We start from the raw sequence: 27,470 nt of genomic DNA on the forward strand, positions 1-27,470 counted from the left end.
GTTCGTTATAGGCATGAAATTCTACTCCAGACAGCATGTACATTTTCCCAAAATAATCTTTAGCTTAATTTAAACATTTCTCTTCTGATGCATGTTACCATTAAAAATACGATTGATTTCTGTCCTATTATACTGTGTAACCTGAAAAAGTTAATTGCTTGGCTACATTACATTGAAAACACTTTTGCGGTAGTTGGCAGGAATATCAGTATCCAAACGACTACCAGTGTAGCAAACTTGATGATAATTTCAATAACAGTAGTAAGGCCACCTGGATCTTACTTGTGTACTTTGAAAATTTAGTGTAGTTAGTAGTTCTATGTATCAATGTCTGATCTAGAGCAAATAGAAATTTTAATAAACCTCTTCTTATAGATTTTTTTACAACACATTTCAACACCTTTCAAAATAAATTCAAGGATGTCTCTCTGCTTGTTTGTGTAGGTAAACAACAATAATAAGAAAGGTACAATATAAAAATAGATAGACTCAGTAGAAGTTGGCAACAAATTTTATCCAAAAGCTTTTTAGTTGTTTGTGCTAAGCCAAATGTTTAAGAATATTCCTTTCTAAAATCAAACAAAGGAAACCCTATAGTAACACTTCATCTTATAATTACATTATTTTGTGATGAGTTACTCTGTATATTGCAGTTTCACACACTTGTGTATTCATATAAATCATGATTTATAAGAAAAAACTAAGCATATACCTAAATTTTAAATGTGCCACTGTACCCTTTAAAGAAAAATGTTTCCAATCTTCTTTACTAACAAGATTTTTTTTATACAAGGTTGTAGTAACTATTTATCTTTGTGGGCTGGAATCATCTAACGGTTCCTGAAATTGTCTAGGCACAATAATGTCAGCAATCTTTGATTAGAAAGCTAACATTGAAAGATCCTCTTAAACTGCACTCACAGCATCTACATAAACATTGTCATACAGCTATCTAGATAAAGTAACATATAAAATAACAAATAAAATACAATGAATAAAACTTGTAGGAAAAGACATGCAGCTGTGCAATGTCTGGGTGAAACTTTGTAGGATGTTTTGAAAATTTGGCTCAGTATGTCGTTTTACTGGAGTTTATAGCTCAACCTCACAATCATTTCTGTATAGCTGTCTGTGTATTTAATCTAAAGCAAAAAGCCAGATGCTTTAAATTAAAGACAGTTAAAATCTATTACAATATATAACTAAAAATGCTGAGGCGTTTTTGGTCTTAGATGCAATGAGTATTAAAATATGAAAGTATATTTACTTTACTAAATATAATCATACAAGAAGAGTACTTTGAAATTTAATCTTTAAGTCATCTAAATATTTGCATGACACCAAAATACAAAGAATTTAACTGAAAACAGTGGTAGCACAGTAGTGAGTGCAAATGCCAAAGCTTTGGTCTCATGAATAGCTTCTCTGAAATATTTGTATTTAAACAATAAATGTAAATACCAGCCCATGGTCTTTGTTGCTTTCTCAGAAAGCCAATCATTATTGTGAATTATCATGGCAAAGATAGGCAAATATTTCCCATAAATATTTAAAACTTTCTTAGTTTAGATAGATCATTGGCAGGATAGATTTACAGGATCATGGTGAAAAATTCTGCCAGGAAAACCAAGTCTTACATGTTGTGAAAATTCCAACAGCTGCATGACATGAAACTTGACAAATCTGACTCCCAGTGTTGTAAAATCCTGAACAACTAAGTAAACTGCAAAGCAATCTGACCTATTGGTCCGCAAAAAAAAAAAAAAGTAAATAAATAAAAATAAAAATCACCCCAGTCTCTGATTCATACTAATTGTTCATCTCATTTTCCTACAACTTAGTGGAGGTAGAGGTACTCATGATTTACCAGCATGAAACTCCTTACTCTTAAAAGTGCAACTGGATCCATTATGCCTAAAATATTCACTAGTAATATAGGTTAAAAAAATATGGTAATTCTTACATACTAAGTAGCGGGCAGCAGTAGCATACGAGGAATACAGAACACTTAATTTAATGGATACATCCTGATAAATACAATTGCACTTATTTCATCCAAAAGATCACCATCTAACAGTTTAATTTCTCAGGGATAAAAAAATATATATATTTTTAGCATGTTCACCACATGCACTAGAGAGCCTCTAAAAAGCTGTCACATACAAGAACTTCCTTATTTCCTACAAGCTAAATTTCCATCTCTCTCAGAAATATTTAAGAACCTGAGAAAGAGATTTGCTGAATTCTGCTTAACTGTTACATTCTAAAGCATATGAAAACTTCTCATTGAAACAAAACTACTCACTCTATCAAGATAACTGCAACTTCAGTATGAACCTGTAACTTGTAAAGAAGAAAATGGAAGACAGAAGGAACAGCGTAACAAACAGAAAGGAAACCCACAGGACCTGCACGAAAGATAGTCTACAATCACTGTATTTGTACTTCTGATTGCAGTAGAGGTCATCATATCTGTATCGGTATTGTAGCTGTAAACTCATGGAAGAAAGTAATGATGAAACAACAGAGACTTCAAAGTGGACTCAGAACTTAAAATCATACTCAAGCTCTCTACCAGCCTGATGAAATCTGTGCTGCTCTCTCCTGACACTAACCAAAACACCCAGATTAAAGTTAGCAGGAGTAGATTTATCATGCTAAAGTTACTCCTCCAAATGTAATTCACACAGACACAGTGCCTTGAGGGGGTATGAGGGAAGAAGAGTTATGTTCCATTCATTGGGATGGAGAGTGTTCAAGGGAGTATTTTCGTACACACTCAAAGCAAAAGCTGTTTAAAAGAATCTGCTCTTACAACTGTAATAATAGTACTCATTCCCAAATATTATGAACCTGATCCCATTCTTTAGTATGGAGTCACAACACACGTGGATTATGAAAAAATAAAACAAAAATCAGCATGAACTATGTCAGCAGTAAAAACGAAACACCATACTGCCATTAATTTCCTCTCCAAAGAGATTCCATGATTGGCCAGAATCATTCATTCTATCCTTACAAAGACTTGCATCATGACTGCTAGATTTCATCTTTGGCTGTCCTAGGTATCCATTCCAACTCATTGACATGTATAGCAGTTGCATGGAAAGTTTCAATGTAATATTTTGTACTAGATGACATGCAAATCTGTGACCAAATGCTACCCTACAGCATACTCATAACACAGCATGGTCTTCGAGGTCTTTGTCCCTAAAGATCTTTACATAGCTCTCACAACACATTTAAGGCTGTGACCTCTTTGCTAGGTCTACATTGTTTCATAAAATTAAAAATGTTTTTAAAAATTCTCAGCATGCCCAAAGAGCATACTAGCATTCAATGCAGTGACTGGCACCCATCTCTGTACACTACACACAATCTCTTTAGCAACAGATTGGCAAGCTCAAGTATTTATTAGCAGCAAGAGTTCAATGCAAACTAAATGGTGTATTATATAAGGGTATTTATTTAGAGTTTTGTTAAGTTCTATGGCCAAGGTTCAATGCCATACTATCATGGGCAGTTTGCTAGCAACAATGGAGTTAGCTAGCTCAAGACTAGGCAAACATTGTCCAGGCAAGCAGACATCACAGCAGTAATAATGTAAATATACTGATAGGGAGCCCACAGTCTGGCCTATAATTCAGGACTCCTCTTGCTCTTTATGCTTTCTCTTTAGCACATTTTTCCTGTGTTCCAACCTCCTTAATAGCACTTCTCTTCAGCAGATTTAAACTCACAAGCAATTTAACTGTAACCAAGAAGTCCTAGTACAGCACCTCAGGGAGAATTCTTGTTTTTCCTTTTCTCTATGAAGCACTCCCAGAGCTTTCTGCTGAGATATTTGCAAGTCAAATGTTACAGTTCTTTTCAGTAGATAATATGCTTTGTTCTGTTTTCTTCTACTGCTACAGAGAACTGTTTCCATTTTGCCATAATCTAGAATTCTATATCAGTGGGAAAAACCGAGTTTATCCCTTTTTCTGATGTAGAAGTGATCCTATTATAGCAACTACACTACTGCTTTTTTTGCACTACATTGTATATAACTATAAATGGACTTTAACCTGTACAAAACACTGTTGCTACGATTTGGTCTGGCAGCACATGGAGCAAGTACATAACTACACTTTTCACTGTTTTGATAGATGGAAGTCCACTATTAGAATATTCTTTGGAATATTCTAATAATTAGCTCATTTTATTCCTTTGATTTCCATCTTCCTCTGTGAATGCAAGCCTGTTACTTAGATATGTTTCTTTTCATGTTCCCTACTCAGGGGTATCAACCATTGTGCCCACATCCACACATAGCATATCAGTTGACCTGACATGGCCCTATGGAAAACATCAGCTAAATGCAGAAATTTGGCTGAAGCCAGTATTAATTCTTCACTGCAGTTAAACTACCTCTATAGCGAGAGGTATGAATATCAAATACCATCTACAAAAAGAAAACAAAACCTCTCATTTTATAACAAATAATAAATAATTTTATAAATATTTAATAAATAACAAATAATTTTATAAAATCTGTTTGAACTCCCTCAGGAAATGAAGGAAGATCTATGAAGAAAAAAAAAAAGAATTTTAAGTCTACTTTCTCCCTTCTGCTTTTCTCTTGTGGATTTGGCATAGCTAAATTAAATGCAAAGTCAAAAATAAAAATAAAAATAAAATAAAAATACAGAAGATAACAAATATCCTTTGAGGGCTCAGCATACTCACCATGCTCTTGCTGCAGTCGCTAGTGTTCTCTGAACAAGAACTCAGGCCAAAAATATCATGTACGGAGAACACTGCAATGCTGTGATTTCATGCCTGGTGTTACCTTATGGTTTAAGTAGCTCCCTTGGCTCTTAAACTTGTAGCAATTAGAATTTCCAGACAGCTCAGTGGCAGATATTCTAGGCTCTCTCTGTATTGCAGCACTAACTGGCAGATGGCAGTCAATTCTTACTGTGAATGAATTACATTCATTGGTATAACACGTCCATAAACCTAAAGACTTATTTAAAGTTTTCAGAATTTTTCATTCTGCCATTTATAGAAAGCTACAAAGCAACAACAGCCAGTTGTGTGATGCAAGTCTCAATTTTCTGAGACTAAGACTTACATGGGCTAAAATTTATAGTAGGATATGCAATGCCTCCCAATGCCTCTGTTTCTGGAATTCATTCATATATCTTTGCACTTTTCCTCTCATTATAGATTTTTCAGCCATCAGGTTATTTATACACAGAGTATTATCTCCTGAGGAACACTGAAATGCATTCTCTAAATTATCAACCATATGCTTGATCAGAAGAATGAAGCATCAAACAAGGGGATTGCCTGCTACATGCTCCTGATTTATAGGTACAGTTGCCAGAAGCTGGAATTTTATCAGTATTGTATCCTACATAAGGGAGACGATATACTTACTAGGAGGGCACTTAATATATCTATATGACAAAAGTTAAACAATACTTATGTCTACTTTGACAGATTCCCTTCTTCTTCTGACCTAAAGCCCCTGTGGAGTGCAAGTAATAAGCACTTGGGAAAAGTCCAAGCTGTAGGTCTTCAGTGGATTTTTCACATTGTTTTAGTGAGCAGATGCTCACTTTGGAGTTTCAAGTTAAATTGTGACATGTTACACATTGCTCTAATATGCATCTTTCTTCCCTGGCCACTATTAAAATTCACTAAGACAAATTTTGCTATTGCAATTAACTATACGTATGCACTCTATGACTGTCTGTGTAAGAGTTGGCCAGGCAAACAAGAAGTTGGATGGATTACAAACAAATAATTAACTGCTTTCTGCAGATGTGTCAGGACTTTCTAACCTTCTATTTCTGAATATTGATGGTTACAACCTCTATATTTCTTCTATTCTTCTTAGCCTGACTTCAAAACCCATCTATAGTGAACATATCTGATATATGAACATTGAAATATGTTTAAAATTAAATATTTGATAAAGACATAATAAACAATGAAGGGGGGGGGAAAGTTAAGGTACAACTTAGTAAACAGAATGGGACATTGTCTCAAGTCTGAGAGCTTACCAGGCACTTTATTAAATTGTAATGCACTACTTCACAGTATTGCTTTTAAAATATGTTAACACTATATCACAGTTCCCGGCAGCATGAAGTCTTTCCAGAAAATGTGTCATCACCATATGCAGCATATTTTACAGCCAGTATAATTTTATTTTATTATATCCAATAATATTTTCCTGAAATTCTAGGAAGTCTTCCCACAAAAGATAAGTAATGACTATATTTTAATCTGTTGGCACAAAGTCTAACCTGCCATACTGCAGAAAAAAAAATCCTTTTATTGCAGAAAACATTCCTCAATTTCATTCTGCTCCTGTGGAAGAGGTTGTGAATAAAATTTTCAAGAGTCTCATTCATTACATGACACAAAACCTTTCAACTGTATAGCGTTTTAATTCCAAGACTGATTTCTACAATTTACCTCTTGACAGAAGTAGCCAAATAAAATCAGATCCTATATAATTTTATATTAAGATGAGAAAATTTGTATTAAGTATTAAGATGAGAAAATTTGAAAGTGATACTAAGAAAGCCTGAAATGTATGCTGTTTGTTTCACAGGTCCACAAGCATTCTGAAAAGAGCTATGCATCATCTAAGTAAAACAAAGTAATTTTTCTTTTCTTACCAGGCTTGGATTTCTGCTTTGCAGCATGCTTGTGATTGGTAAATGTTGCTGTGGAGCCTGGTACAATTACTCTTTCCTCCAAGTCAGACTCTGGGATTGTAGAACAGCCACCTAGCAGAAAAGGGAACAGCCATAATGTGGTGTTTATGTAACAAAACAAATTCGCTAGTGCACAATTAAGGAAAAGAGGTGATAGACTAACTGACATGAAATCCCAAGAACATATAAAACCCAAATAACCTCAATTTAAAAATAATATTAAAAATAAAAACTTAAAAAATCAGCGAAGTGAAAGAAAACTGTTACCATTGTTCAGAACTCTGACTATGCCTTAATGACTTCTTTCTACTACCTACTTTGGTTTAAAAAAAGTTTCAGTGTATCTAGCCCATAGAATATTTAAAACTGGTTACACATAAAAACTGGAAATAGCATGGTTTGTGTTAAAGATCAGATTACAAGGAACTAGATTTGTAATAAAAGTAGCTACATGTGAATGAAATAACTGTACAAAGTCAGCAAACCTTATGAAGACCGTTAGCTTGACACAGAGAATAACATATGATGATATTTTTTGGATGGATAATTAAATACAGTATTTTTAATTAGTGCTGGAGATAGGCAAACATGGACACTTTCACTGTACTGGCAATGCCTTACCATCATGTGATCTTAGAGGATACATGGTATAATGGATTCTTTGTATTGTCTATATTGCTTTTTTTACTTCATTAGAGAACACAATGACTAGGAGCATTCTCTTCAAGCATGTTTAAACATTTATGTTTAAAATATGGAAAGGGGGACAATCTTGTAGTAGCATCACTCTAAGACAGCTGCAGTAGTGTGCAATGGAGTAGATTAATAAATAATATTTCAAAAGAGCTTTGACCAGGACTTGGGAGAAAGTGCCCCTGTTCCACAGCAAAAGCCATTGCCTTACAATGACTGTATTGCTAACAATATAATGTATTACACAGTTTGAATGCTAAGCTTGTCACATTTGTAAGCTTTTCAGTGGCTAACAATTAGTAGCTTTTGTCAAACCTAAGATTTCAAAGCATGGAGGAACATTTTAAAACACTAGCTTTTTAGTCGTGCTTGTATGTTACCTTTTCCCCCAATACATTTTATCAAATAATTCATGTTTCTAGATCTTTTCTTTTACTATTCTGGGCAGTTCTTGCTAAAGCCTGAAATGCTGCCCAGTTATTTTAAATTAACACTTGATCAGAAACTCAATGCAGTGCACTAGACGCTAGGTTCTTGACTACAGGGAAAGGTTCACCTGCTTTCAAATTTAGCTCTTATTTAAATATTTCTTTGGTCCAGGACCTAAGCTGGCATATCTTTCTCACAGTCCTCCCCGGATCACCACTCTCAAGCAAACAAGCGCATGTACTTATCTACTGTATTACAAAAGCACGTTTACAAACAGCATAAAGTCCCAATGGAGAACACAGACTTTTCTCCTTCCTGTCACAGTTTTTGAAAAGAAATGTTGAAAATATTGAAATTTTGAAAAGAAGTGTTATACCCCAAGCCCCATAACCAGTGTATCCAATTTGCAGCAGCATAGGCTGTTCTCTCCTTAAAAAGTACATTATAAAACATTTGGAAAAAAATGATATTGCTTCCTCAAGTAGGAGAGCTGCAGCATATATATATATATATCATATATACACTAATATATATGTTGTGTGTATATATATATAATATATATATATAACTATATTCCAGATACACTCTGACGGAAAGTATAATATATATTAAGGGTTTGTGTTTGATTTAGAGAAAGCAAATCTTTTCTGTTAGAAAGGAATGTTAGGAGTGAATGTGTCAACAATGTGCAGACTCATAGGACCTGTGACAACTTCAGATATTTAGGGTTCCTGCTATTGAAACTGAAGGAGAAAATGGGAAATGAGGAAAATGTCTTCATATTAAAATACTTCAACGTTGGAGCAATGTCTGACATATTGCATTAAATATAAACAAACCTACACCCTAAATGAAAATAAATATTAGCAAACTAATACTTCTGCTCCAATTTGCAAATTGTGAGTAAAATGTAAACTGAGATCTGATGAAATGGAAACCACTGCTTTAAAAGTCTTTTTTCATTCTTATTCCTCAGATAAAATCTACCCTATTAAACAGAAGTCTCTAAAGACAGGATACAGAATTAAGGTTTCTTGCACAAAAGAACTATTAAGAATGGTACCATAGATTTTAAGAGGTCTTATAACATTTTCTAACACTATGAGTGAAAACTCACCCAGTTAGTCAGCATCTACCAAATTGATATTGTGGAAATAAAATTTTGTACAAGGTTCATTCTAAAGCCTGAAATTCTGTAACATATACAGCCTTGAGAATTGATGGCTTTTGATGCCAAAATATTTCATTAGTCATCAATGCTGATAGTAACTGAGTATGAGTCGGAAAAGGTCTGTTGGCCCTTAGTTACAACACACTACTTGCTGAAAGGAAGCAAAACTTCCTGCTCTTGATTTTGATGTGAGAGATTTGTTACAAGTAAATCATGTCAACAGATACTATCAGAATGTACTAAAGTTAAAAGCAAAATTCATTTTTTCCATAACTTTAATTTCTTGACAGAGAATAGTCAGGAGTGAAACATTACCAGTGATAAACTATTTCACATAAAAAGAAAGTCCACACAGAATACACAGAGCAGAACTATCATCATTTTCAATATTATGAGTAGCAATTATTTCTTATTTATGCAAGGATACTTATAACTGTTACATGTTAATTGTTTTTTAAATGCTGATGTTTCAGAACTTTAGTCAATATGCTGAGTGCAATGTTCTCAGTGGATCTGGATTTTACCCAGAACTCTCACTCCAAAAATTATTTACATGAATGACCAAACAAGAAAGCAATACAATAGTTATGTTTTTACTGTTTCAAGGCAATGATGTTTACATGATCAAGACTGCCATGCCACTCCTTTTGTTGTCTTTATCTTCCAATACCAGCATTACTTTCTTACTGAAGAAAGAACTGAATCTGCTGAACTACATCCCTTAGGTTGCTCCCATACCTAAGGTGAGGTAGAATGTCTGGACTCTCATCCGCATCAACCTGTATAAAAAATTGTAAGTGGTATCTGCTTCTTCCAATGTAACCAATGGTGAATTCCATTGTCTTGCTCCAATCAACACAGGTAACCCACCCACATGATAAAAATGGACACCCTTCACAACATGCTATGATTTCCCAAAGGAAAGGAGGGGTGGGAACCATAATAGGGCAATCGCAACGCTGTAAGAGCCAAAACTTTCACTAAAGAAAGTGGTAAACTTTCACTAGGCTAGAAAGAAAACTGAATAAGGAACAAATATGCTCCAGCAAATATAAGATTTACATCACAGTAGTCCAGGATTTTGTAATTCAAAAATACTTTATAATTCAGATTGATACATAACAATAGCCTGAAAAGAAACTCTTTTCTTCAGACTCTAAGCTTTTTCTAACATCATACTGCAGGGGTTCTACTGTGGGTATCTCTTCTACCTTCTCTGGTTAGAGTTTAACAGAATTCTTAATTTAAATCAGAAAAAAATCTTTGAATTCTTAGATATCTTTGTGTAAATTTCAGAAGGTATCCACCAAATGTCTATTTTAGAAAGCATTTAAAATTTTTACCCATCTAGAGTCCTAGAAGAAGTCACAACAACAGAATCATTCATGTTCATTGATAAGTAAGTGAATGGTACAAAGCAGAAAAGTAAAATATTTAAGGAAAAAAGAGGCAGGAATAAATCTACAGACTGGAAAAGATCCAAGTTGAGAAGTTCTCCAGATGTCAAGTCTGTAAACAGTGCTTCATAAAATGAATTTCCCCATTAATTGTTGGCAGGAATAACATGTAGAATATGTTATTACATTTGACCCGCTCTTTCCCTCTTTTCTGTGTAGCTAAATTATTCTCAGACATCACAGATCTTTTATCAGTTGTGATAAATACAAGAAGCAAGCTGTGGTCAGCAGAACTGTTTGATAGGGTACAACATGCATAAAATTACACTCAAGCTAATTGTGAACTTTGTTCACCAAAGGAAATGAGACTTCTCTTGTTTATTTTCACTACATCTGTTTTTGTAACACATTTGGTTCTTAAGTTGGAAAAAGACGCCCACACCCAAAGGAAATATAAACATAATACACACCGAAAAAAAATTAAGTACTGACAGTTTTCCTACAGGTTCCTATCACCGTGTTTTTACACATTTTAATATGGCTCGAAAAGTTTAAAAACAGGAAACAAAAGTAGTATGCATCTAAAGAATGAAAAGGCACTTTGAGGGAAAGACCATTTGGGTTTCCTCTTTCTCTTCCAGTCTGTCACAATCTAAAGTATTCATAAAGTTTCCATTTTCCTCTGAAATTAACTCTCTTACAAGAGGCTACAGAAAGAAGAAAAAAAATGCTTCCTGAGTAGTCTTTGGCAGCAAGAGATTCAAAATGTGAGCAGAAAACACAGAAGTTCTGTAAATAAGTTTTTTCATTCATGTAACATGTAACGTTTTCATCCATGTAATTCCTCTGTAACAATGGAAATAACCTAAACAGCAAAATTGTTTCATAGTGACTCCAAAACTATACACAAAACCATATTCAGTTGTGTTTCTCTGTCCAAGACATTAGAGATTGTTAGTTGTAAAACAGTTGTTCTATTACTTCTATCAATTCTACTACTTATTCTCAGAAGGAATGTAAAACTATATCTATCGAAGAAAACACTACATATTTGGGAGTATGATGACATTCAGGGAACACCCATTCACGGACTGGGTCTGTTAGAATCCTTCCTTTGAATAGTGAAATGCAAGCATATTTCCACTGCAGCATGCAAGGAGATAGGATTTTTTTTTTAAATGGTTCTCACTGAAAATGAAGACATAACAACACTTCACAGAACATCCCAGTTTTAGTTCAAGAATTTCCTGGTAAAACATAGTCACTAATTCACTAGTTCAGCTACAGATTTCAGAAGATAGCATTCAAGCCCAATAGCATGGACAACAAAACTTTGTTGTTCTTGTGCCTGATTTGACTTAGCCAGAATCAACAAAATGATGCAACATTTCTGTATTACGTTCCAGTAAAACAATAATTTAATTAAAATTTTTCGTTACTGAGGATGCACCCAAGATCACTGTAGGTCACAAAAATATATTTTCCATGGGAGTACAAAGAAAGATACCAGTCTGATGTTCTGTTCCACCCTTGTGTTACTGAAATGTTTCTTAATGAGACTTTGAGATTATAAATTCAATAGTTTATCCTATAATATGTTGCATTGGTATTGTAATTGCTACTATTTGCATTGAGAACAATGCAGAAATACTACATTAATAATTTACACCGATCATGTGTGGCTTCTACTTGAGCTCATAGCGTGTTCAAATATTTTGAACACACCTGAATTCATAAAATCTTTACTTAGTAACTTCAGGATACTTTGGCAGTACAACCCTTTTATGGGAACAGCTACGCTGTTTAAATGGTCAAATTGTCTTGGCCATAATTACAGAATGAGGTTCAGGGCATGTGGTATGCAAGTCATATGAACAGCATTGGGAAACACATTGCTAAAAACAGATCTAACAGCCTTTTTCATTAAAGAAACGTTACTGGACATTCAGCCAGGAACACATTCAAAATCAATATTCAGTAGTACCTTTTCTTACACAGGACTGAGAATGCAATTAACACTAAACTATGTAAGGCCAATCAACATCTACCAGAAGTCGTCTGTTTCTCAATACGAACAAAGGATGAATGGTAGCAGTTGTAGTTCAATCACACAAATCGGCTGTTCCTTCCAACTACCTGTTCATCTGATGAGCATGGACCAGCTGAAAAGTATGCTCTATGTTCCGGTGTGTGCTGGAAGAGGTAATTATTACTGAGTAGTGTGGTGCTTGAAGAATTTCCGTTTGCCTTTATATAACAGCATAAAAAATCAGCTTGTAACAAGAACTATTCAAGGGGAAGACTCACTCCTGACAAACAGCATAACAATAAAAATCATTGTATTTTTTAGGAGTGTACTGCCTGACATAACACCTGGTATTTTGTTTCTGACTTGTGCTCATGTCCTTTTCCACATATTTAGTGTGCTGCTAACTGCAGCTTCCATTCAGCACAACAATACAGTTCTGTTTGTTTTTTCAAAATGCTAAAATACTGTAGTAGCAGGAGTTACATAATGTACTGTCTCCAACGTATTTTCAGGGCACAACATTCTTCATTCAGTAATAAACAATATTTCACACTACCTTTTCTGGGAGCAAGAGAAGGAATATGCAAGGGTTTTGTTATTACTGTTTGTTTTTTTCTTTGTTTGTTTGTTTGTTCTTAATACATATATAAATTCATTTGGGGCATATAAATACATAATTATATATACATACAAGAAGGTATATATATGTGAGGAATAAATATTTTGTTCTCAATAAGACATTTTTCTAGCTCTGGAGAGCTTTTATTTATTGTATTGTTTCAGTAATGCACACTGGTAAGGTAGTTGCTAGGCATTTAGTCTTTTTGTTTTTAAACTAACTTACCTCAAAAAAAATTGAATAGGTAATATTCCCTTTCATAAGCACTTTACTTATTTTCTTTTTTCTTAAAGTGTATTTTAATTAATTTCTACTGTCAATTCTGGTTTCTACATCCCAAGAGAACTCCTGAAAGTCAATGTTTGCACAGTTGCTGAAATCAGCAACTGAGAACTCCAGAGCACATTTGTTGTAAAAATGTCCACAATATTGTCTTTATAGAGTCTCTGTCCTTTCTTCAGTGTATGTTGAAAACAGGCAGGCTAGATTTGACTGTTGTAATCTTGATATCAAACCCTACCGGTACTCAGAATTCTAAACAGTTTAGACATTTTTTTAATCCTATTAACAGTTGAAACACTTCTGTTTTTCCTGAAATACATATAGGAAACATTCACGAAGGTGAAGATGCATGCAGATGCATACATAGACATTATATATTTGCACGCATAAGTATAAACACATACAAAATTTGGTCTTATTAGTGAGGGAAGAGCATATCCTCATTCCCCACAGGCAGAAGTTGAAGAGAGTAAATCACAGAATCAATAGAGAGCAATAAGGTCTCCTCAAGCCTCCTTTTCTCTAGGCTAAATAACCCCAGCTCCCCCAGCTGCTCCTCATAAGACTTTTTCTCTAGACCCTTCACCAGCTTCATGGCCTTCTCTGGATACACTCCAGGGCTTTGATGTCCTTCCTGTAGTGAGGGGCCCAAAACTGAACACAGTACTCAAGGTGCAGCCTCACCAGAGCTGAGTACAGAGGGACACACACCTCCCTGATCCTTCCGGCCACACTGTTTCTGATACAAGACAGGAAACTGTTGGCCTTCTTAGGCTGTCTTATATTCAGCTGGCTATTGATGAATACCCCCAGGTCCTTTTCAGTTGGGCAGCTTTGTGTCTTTATGGTTTGTTTGCACTTTTGTAAGTTCAGAGTGTTTCCAAGCATTCTGTGATACTACCATACTACAAGACCTTCAAGGTTCCTGAGACAGGTTTGGAGCAACAGACAACCATGTCCTTTCAAGTAAGCACACAGACATACTGACCTAAGAAAAGCACTGTTTACACATTTATAATGGGGAATATGCAGGTTAGTGAGAATGGGATTTTTGCCCCAACTATGAGTATGAAATTATTAGCAGTTTCCTAACTACACAGTCTTTTGGACGTTTTTGACAGCCTTGATTGAACAGTAATCATTTTGAAACAGTTAATGATGGTCTTATTCCTAATCCAGATTAGGATTTCACTGAGTGAAATCAAAGAAAAAGTATTTGAGATGTATATCAATACATGGATTTCAGCAAAAATACAGGAACAAAATCTACTGATAAGAGATATACATACTGCAAATAACAGAAGACAATGGAATAATAATTGAGACTCAAATGTGGGTGCTGAAGGATATATGTTACTCAGAAAGGAACAATTAAAGTGGCAGAGTAATACTTCACAGCAGTAATGTGATGGGATACTGAAAGAGTAGTTTGTAGAATTGATCAATTTGGAAAAGGATTGTAAAGTAGTTTAAGAGACAAACCTTCAAAATAATTACAGACCAGCAGGATCAGATCTCAACACCAACTGCAGTTGTTTTAATATTATGAGAAGAATTGATATTACCAGAAATGGTGATGCCATGGAAATGAAAGAAGCTATGATAGCCACCAGAGTAATCACAGGATTATACGAGAAAGAAAAAGAGGCTCTAGTGTGATAACCTTGAAAAAGATGAATGCAATGCTGAGATCCACCTGAGAGATAATGTTCCAAAGAAAGATCGAGAAAGTAGTAATGCTACTGAACAAGGCACCAGTAAGACATCTGGGCTCAATTCTTGTTACCATATTCATGAAAGATTTAATAAACCTGCAAAAAGTCAGTTGAAAGTTACTAAGATCACATAGGAATAAATTACCTTTTAGACATGAAGAGCACAGGATCAGTCTTGCTTAGCTAAGAGGACTGAAAATGGGATGGACTGATCTTTACCATTAATACAATTGGACAGAAATCCTTAGTGTCTGGTGAAATAAAAGACACTCTTGAAACAAGACAGAAATTATCATAAATTAATTTTGACTTCAAATTAGAAATTTTCTGACTACCAAAAGAGCAAGAGTTTTGAACAGCCTCTAAACAGAAACAGTGGGGGAAAATTGCTGCATTTATGAATGAACTTTAATTACTTTATCATAATGCAGAAATGGAGCTTGTGAACTGGGAATTTCTTTTTTGTCCTTCCCCCAACTCCCTCCAAATAGAAGCTACAGGGAATACTGGACAAAACAGGTTTAGAATACTAATAGATAAACCTGAAATTATCCTATTATCTGTATCTACTTCATTAAGAACACAGCAGCGATATTGCAAGACACTTAAAAACTCTAGTTCTGACAATTTGGTTCCCAAAAGTATTTGGCAAGCAAACTTACTAAATTTACATTTGGAGAGACATCTGACCATAAAATACAAAAATGCCAACTACAGAAATTAAATACAAGTAATCAAATGCATTTTTAAGAGACTAATGAGATAGCTTCTTTTTCTGCATCGCCAATATTACTTGGAAATAAGCAACTCGATGAAATAAACATCAATACAAGCATCATCCTTCAGTACTATTTGAAATGAACCCAGTAAACATCTCTTTAGCCAAGCTAAACAGCATATGGATCCTTTGATATCCTAGACTTCTTCATAAGTGCTCAAAGCATTAAAAAAGAGAAAAATAGAGTTCTTTTTATAATGAAAAGGTTTCCTTCCATACTTGAAATGCAAACTTTGCTGTAAATGCTTATATTTCTTTCAGATATATCAAAGACAGCACATTGGTTTTGTAAATTTCTACTTTCTCATCTACAGTACCGAAATACCGGATTTGTCAATGACATGCAAGATCTGAGTTACATTATATTTGTTTAGTCTAGCAGAAGTTTCATTTTTACTTACTGATCAACTCTATGATTTTTAATTGTACTATGAGCTAAGAATGAATCAAATGTTAATAAACTATCTTTGGTCTGATATTGGAATAAGAAATATCCATGACATATTATTTACCATATATTCCACTGACCAAATCAGTGTTATCTTATGCTAGTTCAACCCTTTATAACGTTAAAATCTCTGAGATTGATTTTTAGAATGAATGTATTCCTAGTATCACCATATTGAGACACAATCTGAGTACTTCACTGCTGTGCAACAGCCTGAAGCAATCATTATTGGCACATCTAAGACTGACACATAGGAAATAAAAAAGGGACACACAGGAAATAAAAATGGGAATGACCATCATCACACAAGTTTCATATTTCTGAAACAAAAAGGCAACTTTGTCTCCTTTTGTGAAGCGCCCCAAAGAGAACTGACTACAAAACTGCTAAGTACCTTTCTAACAAATACATGGTATTTAAAGATATGAGAAACCATGCTCCTAAAAGTCTCAAATAACTCAGGAGAATCTTGGCACTGAACTTTTCAGAGAGGAAGGAAAGACTCCACTTGGTTAATGTCATCAAATGAATTACATTCACTATAATATAATAAATATTTAGGAAGAACTATGTTCAAATCCAACCTCCTCTTTTTAGTGAAAGCAAGGTCTGTTTTTAAAACAAAAGGCTGTGTCTGAAATAAAGTGGATTTTTATATGTGAAGGCACAGGATAACGTCTGTTTCATCTTCTAAAAAGGTTGACACTTGTGCTACTGTCCAACATGATAAATAGAATGACAGAGCAAGTGGAATACAGAGATGTTCTCAATCAGATATTTTAATGTCTTATGCTTACTTAGTTCTCTAAATCAACTCTCCAGGTTTTAAGGATCATGTTTTACCCTGACAGGGACAAGGGATTTTAAAAATCATTTCTGTAACTGTGATAGGATACCCTGAATTCTGTTAAAGTACAAAGTGACAGTTCTATGATAAGTGTAACCCCAACCCCTCTCCTCTCTCAAAAAAAAAAAAAAAAAAAAAAAAAAAAAAAAATTTTGTTTTATTTGTACAACATTAGTACATGCTAAACAAAGTCTATGGCAAACTAAACATAAATCTTGTAATGCATAAATTAAATGAAACAATTTAGAAATCTGTACCTTGCCTTCAAGGTAGCCATAAGAAACTGTGGCTAACTGTGAATAAAAATATTAGACAAAACCTGAAACTGAAGAGAAGCATGAATTGAAGTGACTGAATTTTACAGATTACATTGCATAATCACAGCACTCAAGAAAAAAAGGACAGAAGAAGCAAGTTTAGAGTCATCCAAGTCTTCAATAAAGCAGGAAGCTCAGTTTACCATTCCATTTTGGTCCTCATTACCCTCCCCTATGCAGGCACAAAGGTATACTTGAAGCTGTGTGATGTGTCAGATCTGGGAACTCACCTAGCTCAAAATTAACCCAACAGTAAAATGCACAAATAATTTGTTGCAAGGGAGCTCTGGAGGCCACTTAGTCCAAATCTTTGATCACAGCAGGTCCAGCTAGACCAGGTTGCTCAGAGACTTACCAAACTTACTTTGTCTCCAAAATGAAAATTCAGGAACCTGTCCGGACATTCCAGTATTTGACATAAAGAATATTTTACCATCTTATAACTAACATGAATTCCTAGTGTTCTTACTTCCATCCACTGCCTTTCCTACTAAGATCATGCTCCTTACCTTCAAGAAGATTCAAGCCCCATCTAAGACTTCCTTTAACAAGACCTCTGTTCTTAAACATACCACAAGTTCAAAAATAACTGCAGTAACGCAACCTACATGTAAGCTTAAGACGTTGTAGTGGGTTTACGTGGCAAGGTTTTTGTAGCAGGGGGCCATAGGTGTGGTTTCTGTGAGAAAGATCTAGAAGCCGCCCCATGTTTGGGAAGGGCCCCATTGTTTTCCAGATCTGAGCCAATAAGCGATGTTGTTTTGCGCCTCTGTGAGAGCATATTTAAGACAGGGAAAAAAAATGCTGCGCCACACAGCAGCCAGGAGAGTCAAGGGAGTGAGAAACAGCCTTGCAGGTGCCAAGGTCAGTGTAGAAGGAGGGGGAGAGGTGCTCCAGGTGCCGGAGCAGAAGTCCCCTGCGGCCTGTGGTGAGGACCATGGTGAAGCAGGATGTCCCCCTGCAGCCCATGGAGTACCACGGTGGAGCAGGGTTCCACGCTGCAGCCCATGGAGGAGACCACGGTGGAGCAGGTGGCCCTGCACCGACGGAGGCTGCCGCCTGTGGAAGACCCCTGCTGGAGCAGATTCTGGGCCGGACCTGTAGCCCATGGAGAGGAGACCACGCAGGAGCAGGTGACCTGGCAGGAGCTGCTGCCCGTGGGGGAGCCAGGTTGGAGCAGTTTGCTCCTGAGGGATGGACCCCGTGGTACGGACCCATATCTGGAGCAGTTCTGGAAGAGCTGCTGCCTGTGGGAAGCCCACGCCGGATCAGTTCGTCAAGGACTGCATCCCGTGGGTGGGACCCCACAGCACAGGGGACGAGAATGACCGAGAAGGAGCGGCAGAGAAGAAGCGCTGTAGACTGACCATAACCCCCATTCCCCCGTTCCCCTGTGCCGCTCGGGGGGAGCAGGTGGAAGAGGGTGGATGGGGGGGGAGGTGCTTTTGGTTTCTTTCCTTTGTTTCTCACTTCTCTAGCTTGTTAGTAATGAGCAATAAATCTTACTATCTGTCTTCTTATGCTGAGTCTGTTTTGCCCATTACACTAATTATTGCGTGATTTTCTCGTCCTTATCTCAATCCTTGAGCCCCTTTCACATATTTTCTCCCCATTCCTCTTTGAGGAGGGGGAGTGAGAGAGCGGCTGTGGTGGAGCTCGGCTGCCCACTCAAGCGGAACCACGACAGACGTGTATAGTGAGGAGGACACACTCCATTCCATATAAGTGTGTGACTTGAATGCTTCTGCAATAACTACAACCAAGTGTATATTATATGGCATATGTAAAGAGACACTGATAAGAGACACAGATTTCACATACTTTGCTTTTGTGCTGGTGAGAAAGCTGTTGATGCAGGATTTCGTGAAAGAATGTCTTCCGGTGAATATGGTAGCCAGAAAAAGTTCTTGGGCATACAGCCAGGGAAGGGTGGGCCTTACCAAAGGGTCTTTAAGAGCATTTCATAACTTCAAAATGAAGTAATGCTGGGAAGGAATGGAAGTGTCAAAAAGTGTTGGGATTTTTTTCCCCATTTATCTGACATAGCACAGTTTTATTCACAGGCTTGCATTGTTGCATTGTACCTTCTCTAGGTGTAGTCATAACTACATTCTTGTCAATAATCTTATCACTTAATATACACATGCTTCATAATGCATCAGTTTATGTACATGGAAAAACAACCACTGGATCTCGGTTTCAATGTACCCTATATGATTGCAATGCATATAATTTATGAGATTTATGTATAAGAACCTGTCACTTAAAAACTAATGTTGTCACTATCATAGTTCTTCTGCCTACTCAAAATGACTGAAACAAACACACTGGAAATTTTCTTGGCTTTTTTTATTATTATTATTTTATTTTTTATCTTCCATATATAGCTCAGCTTATTAACTTCTCACATTGAGTGACCAAAGGCCAAGAATACATATCACTGTCAAAAAAGTGTTCTCTGTTGCTTTGCTTTAATTTGGTCATGCCTACAATCTAAAGTAAAGCAGAGCAGTAGCAACCTATGTTGAGACTGAAAAAGTTTACATTAAGGATTCAGTGCTCATGTTTCAAAGTTACTATTCTGGCCTGATCTGAAACTTTGAGAATTTTGTTCATGATTTCATATTCAACAAACAGCTCCCTACGGGGCAATGCATTCTTTCCTCCTTCTGTAATATTTATGCAAGCAGACCAGCATCTAAAATGCATCAGATCCTTCAACACTCTACAAGTCCATGACAATATGTTACAGGATCAGAGAGCCTTGAGAAAGCTTATTTTAACTAAACAGTTATTTCAACATATGCTTATGAAGCACATGCACCCAAAGCAAAACTAAAACAATGCATGACTCAACTGAAATATTTTCTTGCTACCGGTGGACTTCCTTTAAACCCAGTTTCACAAAAGCACATATAGGATCCTGGAAGTGTTGAGTTTTATCCTGTTTTGCAACAGAAGATTGCAAAAAAAATTACATGGGCGTAAAGGGTGAGAAGACACATTATTTCCGTTCTGGCTTCTCATCTGCTATGTTCTTATGTCACCGTTAATGTAAAGCATAAAGAGAACTAACAAAGAATACCAGCACCTGAAATGCCCCAGTTGTGCCCCACCCTTCTTTAGTGAACAGAACAGTTATAGCATGGCAAACTTCTAAACTCTGTTAATGAAATTATCCCAGAAAGGCCAATACATTGTTATCTTGCCAATTACTTGGGAATACTCCCATGCATTGACACAATATTTTACATATACCAACCATCATTTCACAGAAGAACGTCAGGTGGTAGTAATCTTAAATAAAAATAAAAAAAAAATAAAAAAAAAAAAAAAGATTAAATTATTGTTATTATGGAGCTCTACAGCATTTACATTAACACACTATACTTCCTTTGTAAACAGGAAAAAAAAAAGTTAAAAATACTAAACAAGAAAATCCATTGACTGAGTGTAGGTTTTCCCATTCCAAATGATCCAGAACTAAAAGAGGAATTGAAAAAGACATTGTCTAGATAATGATTGTCTAAATGGAGGTACTGAAATCCAGATTTAGTTTCCGTTGTGTAGTCAAATAGCCTGTAGGTATAATATCTTTAGCTGGCACCAAGCTTAATGTTTTTTTATCGATCTGCCCATAGCTTAAGTGCACACATAAGGATATGGATTGTTAAACAATTCTTGTTATCTATCACTGATTATGGAAATATAATATGTCTTGCAGCAGCATCTGCACTTTCTCAAACATGAAATGGTACTTACAGCAGACCATTCATTTTATCCAGTGAACTCTCTAACACTTGTGGCTTATTTTGTGCACCAGCTAAATGGCAGAATTTGTTAAGCACTGATTACACGACAAACCCCTCTCTGTAACAGCTTATGTTGTAGCAATAAAGTATCATTAGATTATTTGTATTTGAGTTGCATTAAATGCAGTTGTAATGTACAATTACAACTGTAATTAAATTATGTTCAAATTCTTCAAATTTTTCCTCTTCTCCATGATTCTTAGCTTCTTCTCATTTGAAGAATTCAAACAAAAATAACTAGTAGGGGAAATATATTTCAATTTCACATTTTGTGGCAGCTGCTAAAGTCAGCCTTTGCAAAAGGTTTGGTAGAGCTATTAATACTACATGTCACATATTTCCTACTTAGTGCTCAGTAGGAATGAACATGAATGAATTAATGTAATTTCAGTATTTTCTTTACACCTTTATCTCTGTACTTGTCATGAAGACAAGACAATAGCATTCCCATCATTGTGCCAAAGTTGTAGGGGAAAAAAAGAGGCTTTTTATAGTACCCTAAATTTGTATTTCTTTATTCTCCCAAAATTTAATTCAGTATTTGTATTACCATGTTTACTAACACCAAATCTCTAATGAGCTACAAACAACTCCTGTATCTTCCTTTTTATCCAAACACTGAAGGAAGTCCTACCTGAAGAAGTGAATTCCAACTCTGAATGTATTTTTTAAAGTTTATTTCAGTTTTCCCATGCATTCTGATAAGTGAGTAGGTTACCACCCACTAAATGAAAATAGTTAAAACAATAATATACACTACCATCAAATAAATGAGAGAAATCTTGGCTAAAGTAAGTCAATGGAAAAACTCCCAGTGATTTCAATGGGGCCAAGATTTCACCCTTATCTTGTTGATCAAAGCAATTAGTTCACTGTTCAGAAGGATCAGACTGCTGAGCCAGATGAGAATTTCTTAATACTACCTATTATGTAGAGTCTCGATTGTATATAACTTTATAACTATTCCTTTTTCATTCTACCAAGGTAAACCATTGACTTGCCAAAAATACTACAACACAAGCAAACAGCACACACAACCAAGATATTTCTTTCATCTTAGCAATGAGTCAGATGGACCAAAGCTCTCCTGTATATAACCTTACTTCTAATGTGCAAATGAATAATTACTGCTCCCTTACCATTCTTAACCAATCACCGATGTTCATACCTGCTGAAGTGGCCAGCCTGCATTAAGAAATTAAAAGTTTGATCCAAGAACTGCAGTGTTATTGTTATGGCATAGTGATGTTGCAGAAAGCTTCCTACTTTTCAGTGAACCACAAAGCACATAACTGAAGGAATATGTTCTACATAGCATGAACTTGCATTAAGAATAGCCTAACCACGAACAGTATAACTAAACACCTCTTAATTTCTACACAGAGCTTGTAATACACACTGTAACTACCCTAAACAAAATGATCTCATGGATATGCAATTCAGTAGCCAAAGAGAATCAAGTTAGCCACATGAGAATCAATTTTACACTACACTAGAATACAACTCTGCTTTTAATGTGCTGCAAGGATGATCTAAAATTAAGGTTCTTTTTGGCAGAAAGATACTTGTATTTTTTATTCTAAAATATAAGGGAAATTTGTTTCAAGAAGAATGTAAAACGAGCACTTTTCCCTCAATAACTAATTATATGAAATAATCAATCTGAACTCATTAATTTGCACTCCTCAGACATGGATTGTATTGCAAAGTATTTAATATGGTCAATATAGTGCCTTTGTAGGAAAATGTCAGTTGTTATTACCACAGGCACCGTAAGAACCTGTCTTGCTTTTAGAAGGACTTTTAGACCAAAGTCCACTGGATTTTTTTTATGTTCCTGTGATCCTTCTATCTATAATACATAACGTGGCCTTTGCTAGGTTTGAGCATCTAATTACTTTATCATAAGACTGTGGTTTGACTCCACCTTATATTACTCCATAGAATTTCCTTCTTCTCAGCTGTTTACAGTAGAAAGTAATCAGACCCAGGATATCTAACAATTTACTCCATTGACATTAATTTCCTGCTCAACTCCTAACTGTCACGTTATTGCCTGCTTTATCAATCACTTGATTCATATGATAATCTCGTAATTCCATTTAAGTATCCTTGAACAGCCACCTAATACCCCTAATGGCTACTTTGGTTATGTAAAATCCTCTGCATTTTAGAGAAGATAAAAACCAAAGGGACTAATTCATATGTATTTAAATAGATTTTAAGATCAGAAGGAACACCCCGATCATTTAGCCAGACTTTACTCTGAAACGTCCTCCACAAATCCCTATATGTAATTCAAGAATCCATTTATTTCTAAGCTGTTTTTAAGAATGTCACCAGCGATTTTTTTCACTAGGAAAAAAAAAATCCTTTTTGACTGAAAAGTTTATTTTTAAAGCACTAGAAGAGACACATGTTTATCAGTACTCTGATGCAGTTTTAAGATAGTAATGAAATATTTCTCAGTACAGCTATAAAATTTAATATAGTTCAGCACCAGATAACTTGCATTAAAGAAAGGTTGTTCACAATATTTATTACCCTCTAGTTCCACTATTTCTGTTCAGCCATCCATTTGAATTGAGGCATCCTTCATCATCCATATACATAAGATCCTCTCTTTGATCTTTAATGGTAAATTTAAGGGCTGAGTAAATGTTCTTTGAAATGCACAGTATGACACAGCTGCTTATTATTACATAGAAGACAGTATGTAATTAAAATGGAAACTCAATTAATACAGTGGAACATCCCCCTAATCATATCCCAACTTTGAGGTAATAGCACTTTCAGTGATATCTCTAATTTACAGTTAACTAGTTTTCTTCAAGTGGACAGACAGACTTTGGTGAAGCATTCTCCTCAAGAAACTGGCTGCCCTAGGCTTGGACTGGTGCACGCTTCGTTGGGTTGGAAACTGGCTGGATAGCTGGGCCCAAAGAGTCATGGTAAATGGAGTCAAGTCCAGTTGGAGGCCGGTCACTAGTGGCGTTCCCCAGGGCTCGGTGCTGGGGCCGGTCCTCATTAATATCTTCATCGATGATCTGGACGAGGGCATTGAGTGCACCCTCAGTAAGTTTGCAGATGACACCAAGCTAGGTGCGTGTGTCGATCTGCTCGAGGGTAGGAAGGCTCTGCAGGAGGATCTGGATAGGCTGCACCGATGGGCTGAGGTCAACCGCATGAAGTTCAACAAGGCAAGTGCCAGGTCCTCCACCTGGGGTGCAATAACCCCAAGCAGAGCTACAGGCTAGGAGATGAGTGGTTGGAGAGCTGCCAGGCAGAGAAGGACCTGGGAGTGATGGTGGACAGTCGGCTGAATATGAGCCAGCAGTGTGCTCAGGTGGCCAAGAAGGCCAACGGCATCCTGGCTTGTATCAGAAACAGTGTGACCAACAGGGCTAGGGAGGTGATCGTCCCCCTGTACTCGGCTCTGGTGAGGCCGCACCTCGAGTACTGTGTTCAGTTTTGGGCCCCTCGCTACAAGAAGGACATCGAGGTGCTTGAGCGGGTCCAGAGAAGGGCGACGAAGCTGGTGAGGGGCCTGGAGAACAAGTCCTACGAGGAGCGGCTGAGGGAGCTGAGCTTGTTCAGCCTGGAGAAAAGGAGGCTCAGGGGCGACCTTATCGCTCTCTACAGATACCTTAAAGGAGGCTGTAGTGAGGTGGGGGTTGGTCTGTTTTCCCACGTGCCTGGTGACAGGATGAGGGGGAATGGGCTTAAGTTGCACCAGGGGAGTTTTAGGTTGGATATTAGGAAGAACTTCTTTACCGAAAGGGTTGTTAGACATTGGAACAGGCTGCCCAGGGAAGTGGTGGAGTCACCATCCCTGGAAGTCTTTAAAAGACGTTTAGATGTAGAGCTTAGGGATATGGTTTAGTGGGGACTGTTAGTGTTAGGTCAGAGGTTGGACTCGATGATCTTGAGGTCTCTTCCAACCTAGAAATTATGTGATTCTGTGAAGGTCAAAATTAATAAAGTACATTTTTCATCAAAAGACAGAGACACTGGCACTGCACTCTGCTGTGGTATTTGTACTTAAAATACATGGTAGACATGCAACAGAGATGCATCTTACTACATTATTCACATGAAACTCATCAAGCCTGCATTTTTTTTGTTGTTGTTCAAATTTTTTTTTGACCATTTTTTTGGAGGTTTATATAGCTCTACAAGAAACTAACTGTGCATTATTTACTTAACTAAGCGTTACTTTTATTAGTTTTTTATCATCATTCTAAAGAGCTGAGGGTGAGCTAAATCTTTGTTTGAAAGTATAACTGAATCAAAACAATCTTTGCAATTTAAGTTTAAGCAGTTTTTCATTTTTGCTTACTCCCTTACCACTGCTGTTTGTGGTTCACCCAGTGATACTATTTGAGAAAGAAAATTATTTAAAGAATTTTCACATTTGCCAGCATTATGAAGCACCTTATGTTTGATTTTATTACATTTTCCAGCTGAAATACAAGATGAAAGTGTTAGAGCTAGGTGAATCTGAATAAACACAGGGGCAAGGGAAACATGAATTTATGAACCTTGGCTTACCCCATGAACACTGGCTGAACCATTCATACCAACCTCATGAGCAGACTACCAGTTGACTGCTCACAAAGCAAAGTGATACAGTCACAAACTTAACTGGTCTTCAAAGACACCTCTTTAAAAATTAGGAAAAAGAAATCCAAGTTCAATACTAATGATGCACAACTTTGTAATACCGTTGTGCATTTAGATTCAGGAAGAGGTTACCTCTTTTCTCTTTGAGAAAAAGCCATCAAGGCCTTGGGGTGCAATTCACAATGTCTGAAGAGCTTTACAGCAGCCAGGTCTGCACCCTATCTGTGCTGGAGGTGATCACTCAAAAATTAAAAGGGAAATTGAGAGAGATTCTATACTTCACTGAGTGTCATCCACAACACAAGACACTAACTTAACATGCCACTCTTTTCATCTTAGCTTGATTTTCATTTTAGGTTGATATGAAAGGGTATGAGCTATGCTTGCAGAGGCACAGGCTGTGCCCCATGCTCTCTAAAACCCAGCCTGTCCAACCACATCTACTGCCAAGTACACTGATCCAATCACCCAGAGGCAGTGAAAACCACCCTGCATCACCAGATGGATCTGGCTGCATTCTATGTTCCCTCAAGTTCAAGAGTTCTCTCTCAAATTGGTGTAGTTAACCCCAGGGAATGTAGTTTTCTGCTGTAACAGAAAAATACCATTTACTAGGACAGGCAGTCCTGGCTCTCTGAAACTCACAACACAAGAAAGCTGTAGCTGAATTTACAATAAGATCATCATCTTAAGCTTTGTTATCCTGTATTTATACATTTTGAAAATAATCCTTCCAGTATGGAAATTGTCAACCTTTCACTAAGACTCAAGGCAATTTGTGCCTTAAATGTTAAGGCCAATCTTCTACCTACTAAAGTTGTAAGACCTTAAAACTGTTTTTTATGTTTCAGAAAAGCATTGGGAACTTTTCTGTATGCAACTCAAAACCAGCTGTACTTTGCAAGTGAAAACTTTCCAAGTGCCTGGCTCTCTGCAGATTTTTGGCAAATCTATTTGAAAAATATGAAAACTGGGGGTCTGAGCCAAAGCTTACTGAAGTCTATGGAAAAACTCCCATAGATTTCATCAGGATTTGGATTAGGACCTAAAAAAGTCTGAAGTAATTGAAAAATCAGTTCTGCATGTACAAAATATGTAATTTTCACTAGGTTTAGATTTGTTAGACTCCTTCATAGTATTGTAGAATTGCAAATACATTATAATGGATGTTAGGGATATATAATTTTGCACTACTAATTCACCACAGACTTCCAGAGCCTTGTACATGGTACACTCCCTGCATGATAAAAATCGATGAAATCAATCATACACACAAACAAACGAAAATAAAACTTCATTTTAAAAACACCTGAATACCGATGAAAAACATTAATGCCATCATAGCTCAAGTGATTTGTTAAATTCAGGACCAAGCAAAATACGGAGTAAGAGTTTCCTTTCAAAACCTGTAGGCCAAGTTCAGTGATAACACACAAAAAACACATGCAAATAACAAACTATCTCATTCTGGGCACACTTGCTCTGAACAGCTTAGACTTATGTAATACTACCAATTTCAGTTAATATTTATCTAATTCATGACAGCATAGGAGAAGAATCAGGTTTACTCAACCTAAATGAGTCAGAAAACAAG

The 27,470-nt window shown here is 36.3% G+C and overlaps 1 protein-coding gene across 7 annotated transcripts in view; it reads right to left on the reverse strand.

Annotated features, from left to right (window-relative positions):
* BBS9 (Bardet-Biedl syndrome 9) overlaps positions 1-27,470 on the reverse strand; it is a 315,416-nt gene that overhangs the window by 113,282 nt on the left and 174,664 nt on the right. For 6 of the 7 annotated variants that reach the window (XR_003495378.3, XM_072033266.1, XM_072033263.1 and 3 more), the window contains one exon: positions 6,678-6,788. The exons of the other annotated variant lie outside the window; for it this stretch is intronic. Coding sequence is in view for 5 of the 6 variants with exons in the window: in XM_072033266.1 (XP_071889367.1) it covers positions 6,678-6,788 (111 nt within the window). In the remaining variant the exon portion in view is untranslated. The remainder of the gene's footprint in view (positions 1-6,677; positions 6,789-27,470) is intronic. 7 annotated transcript variants of the gene reach the window in all.

This window comes from Anas platyrhynchos, chromosome 2, assembly GCF_047663525.1.
Source record: "Anas platyrhynchos isolate ZD024472 breed Pekin duck chromosome 2, IASCAAS_PekinDuck_T2T, whole genome shotgun sequence".
NCBI lineage: Eukaryota > Metazoa > Chordata > Aves > Anseriformes > Anatidae > Anas > Anas platyrhynchos.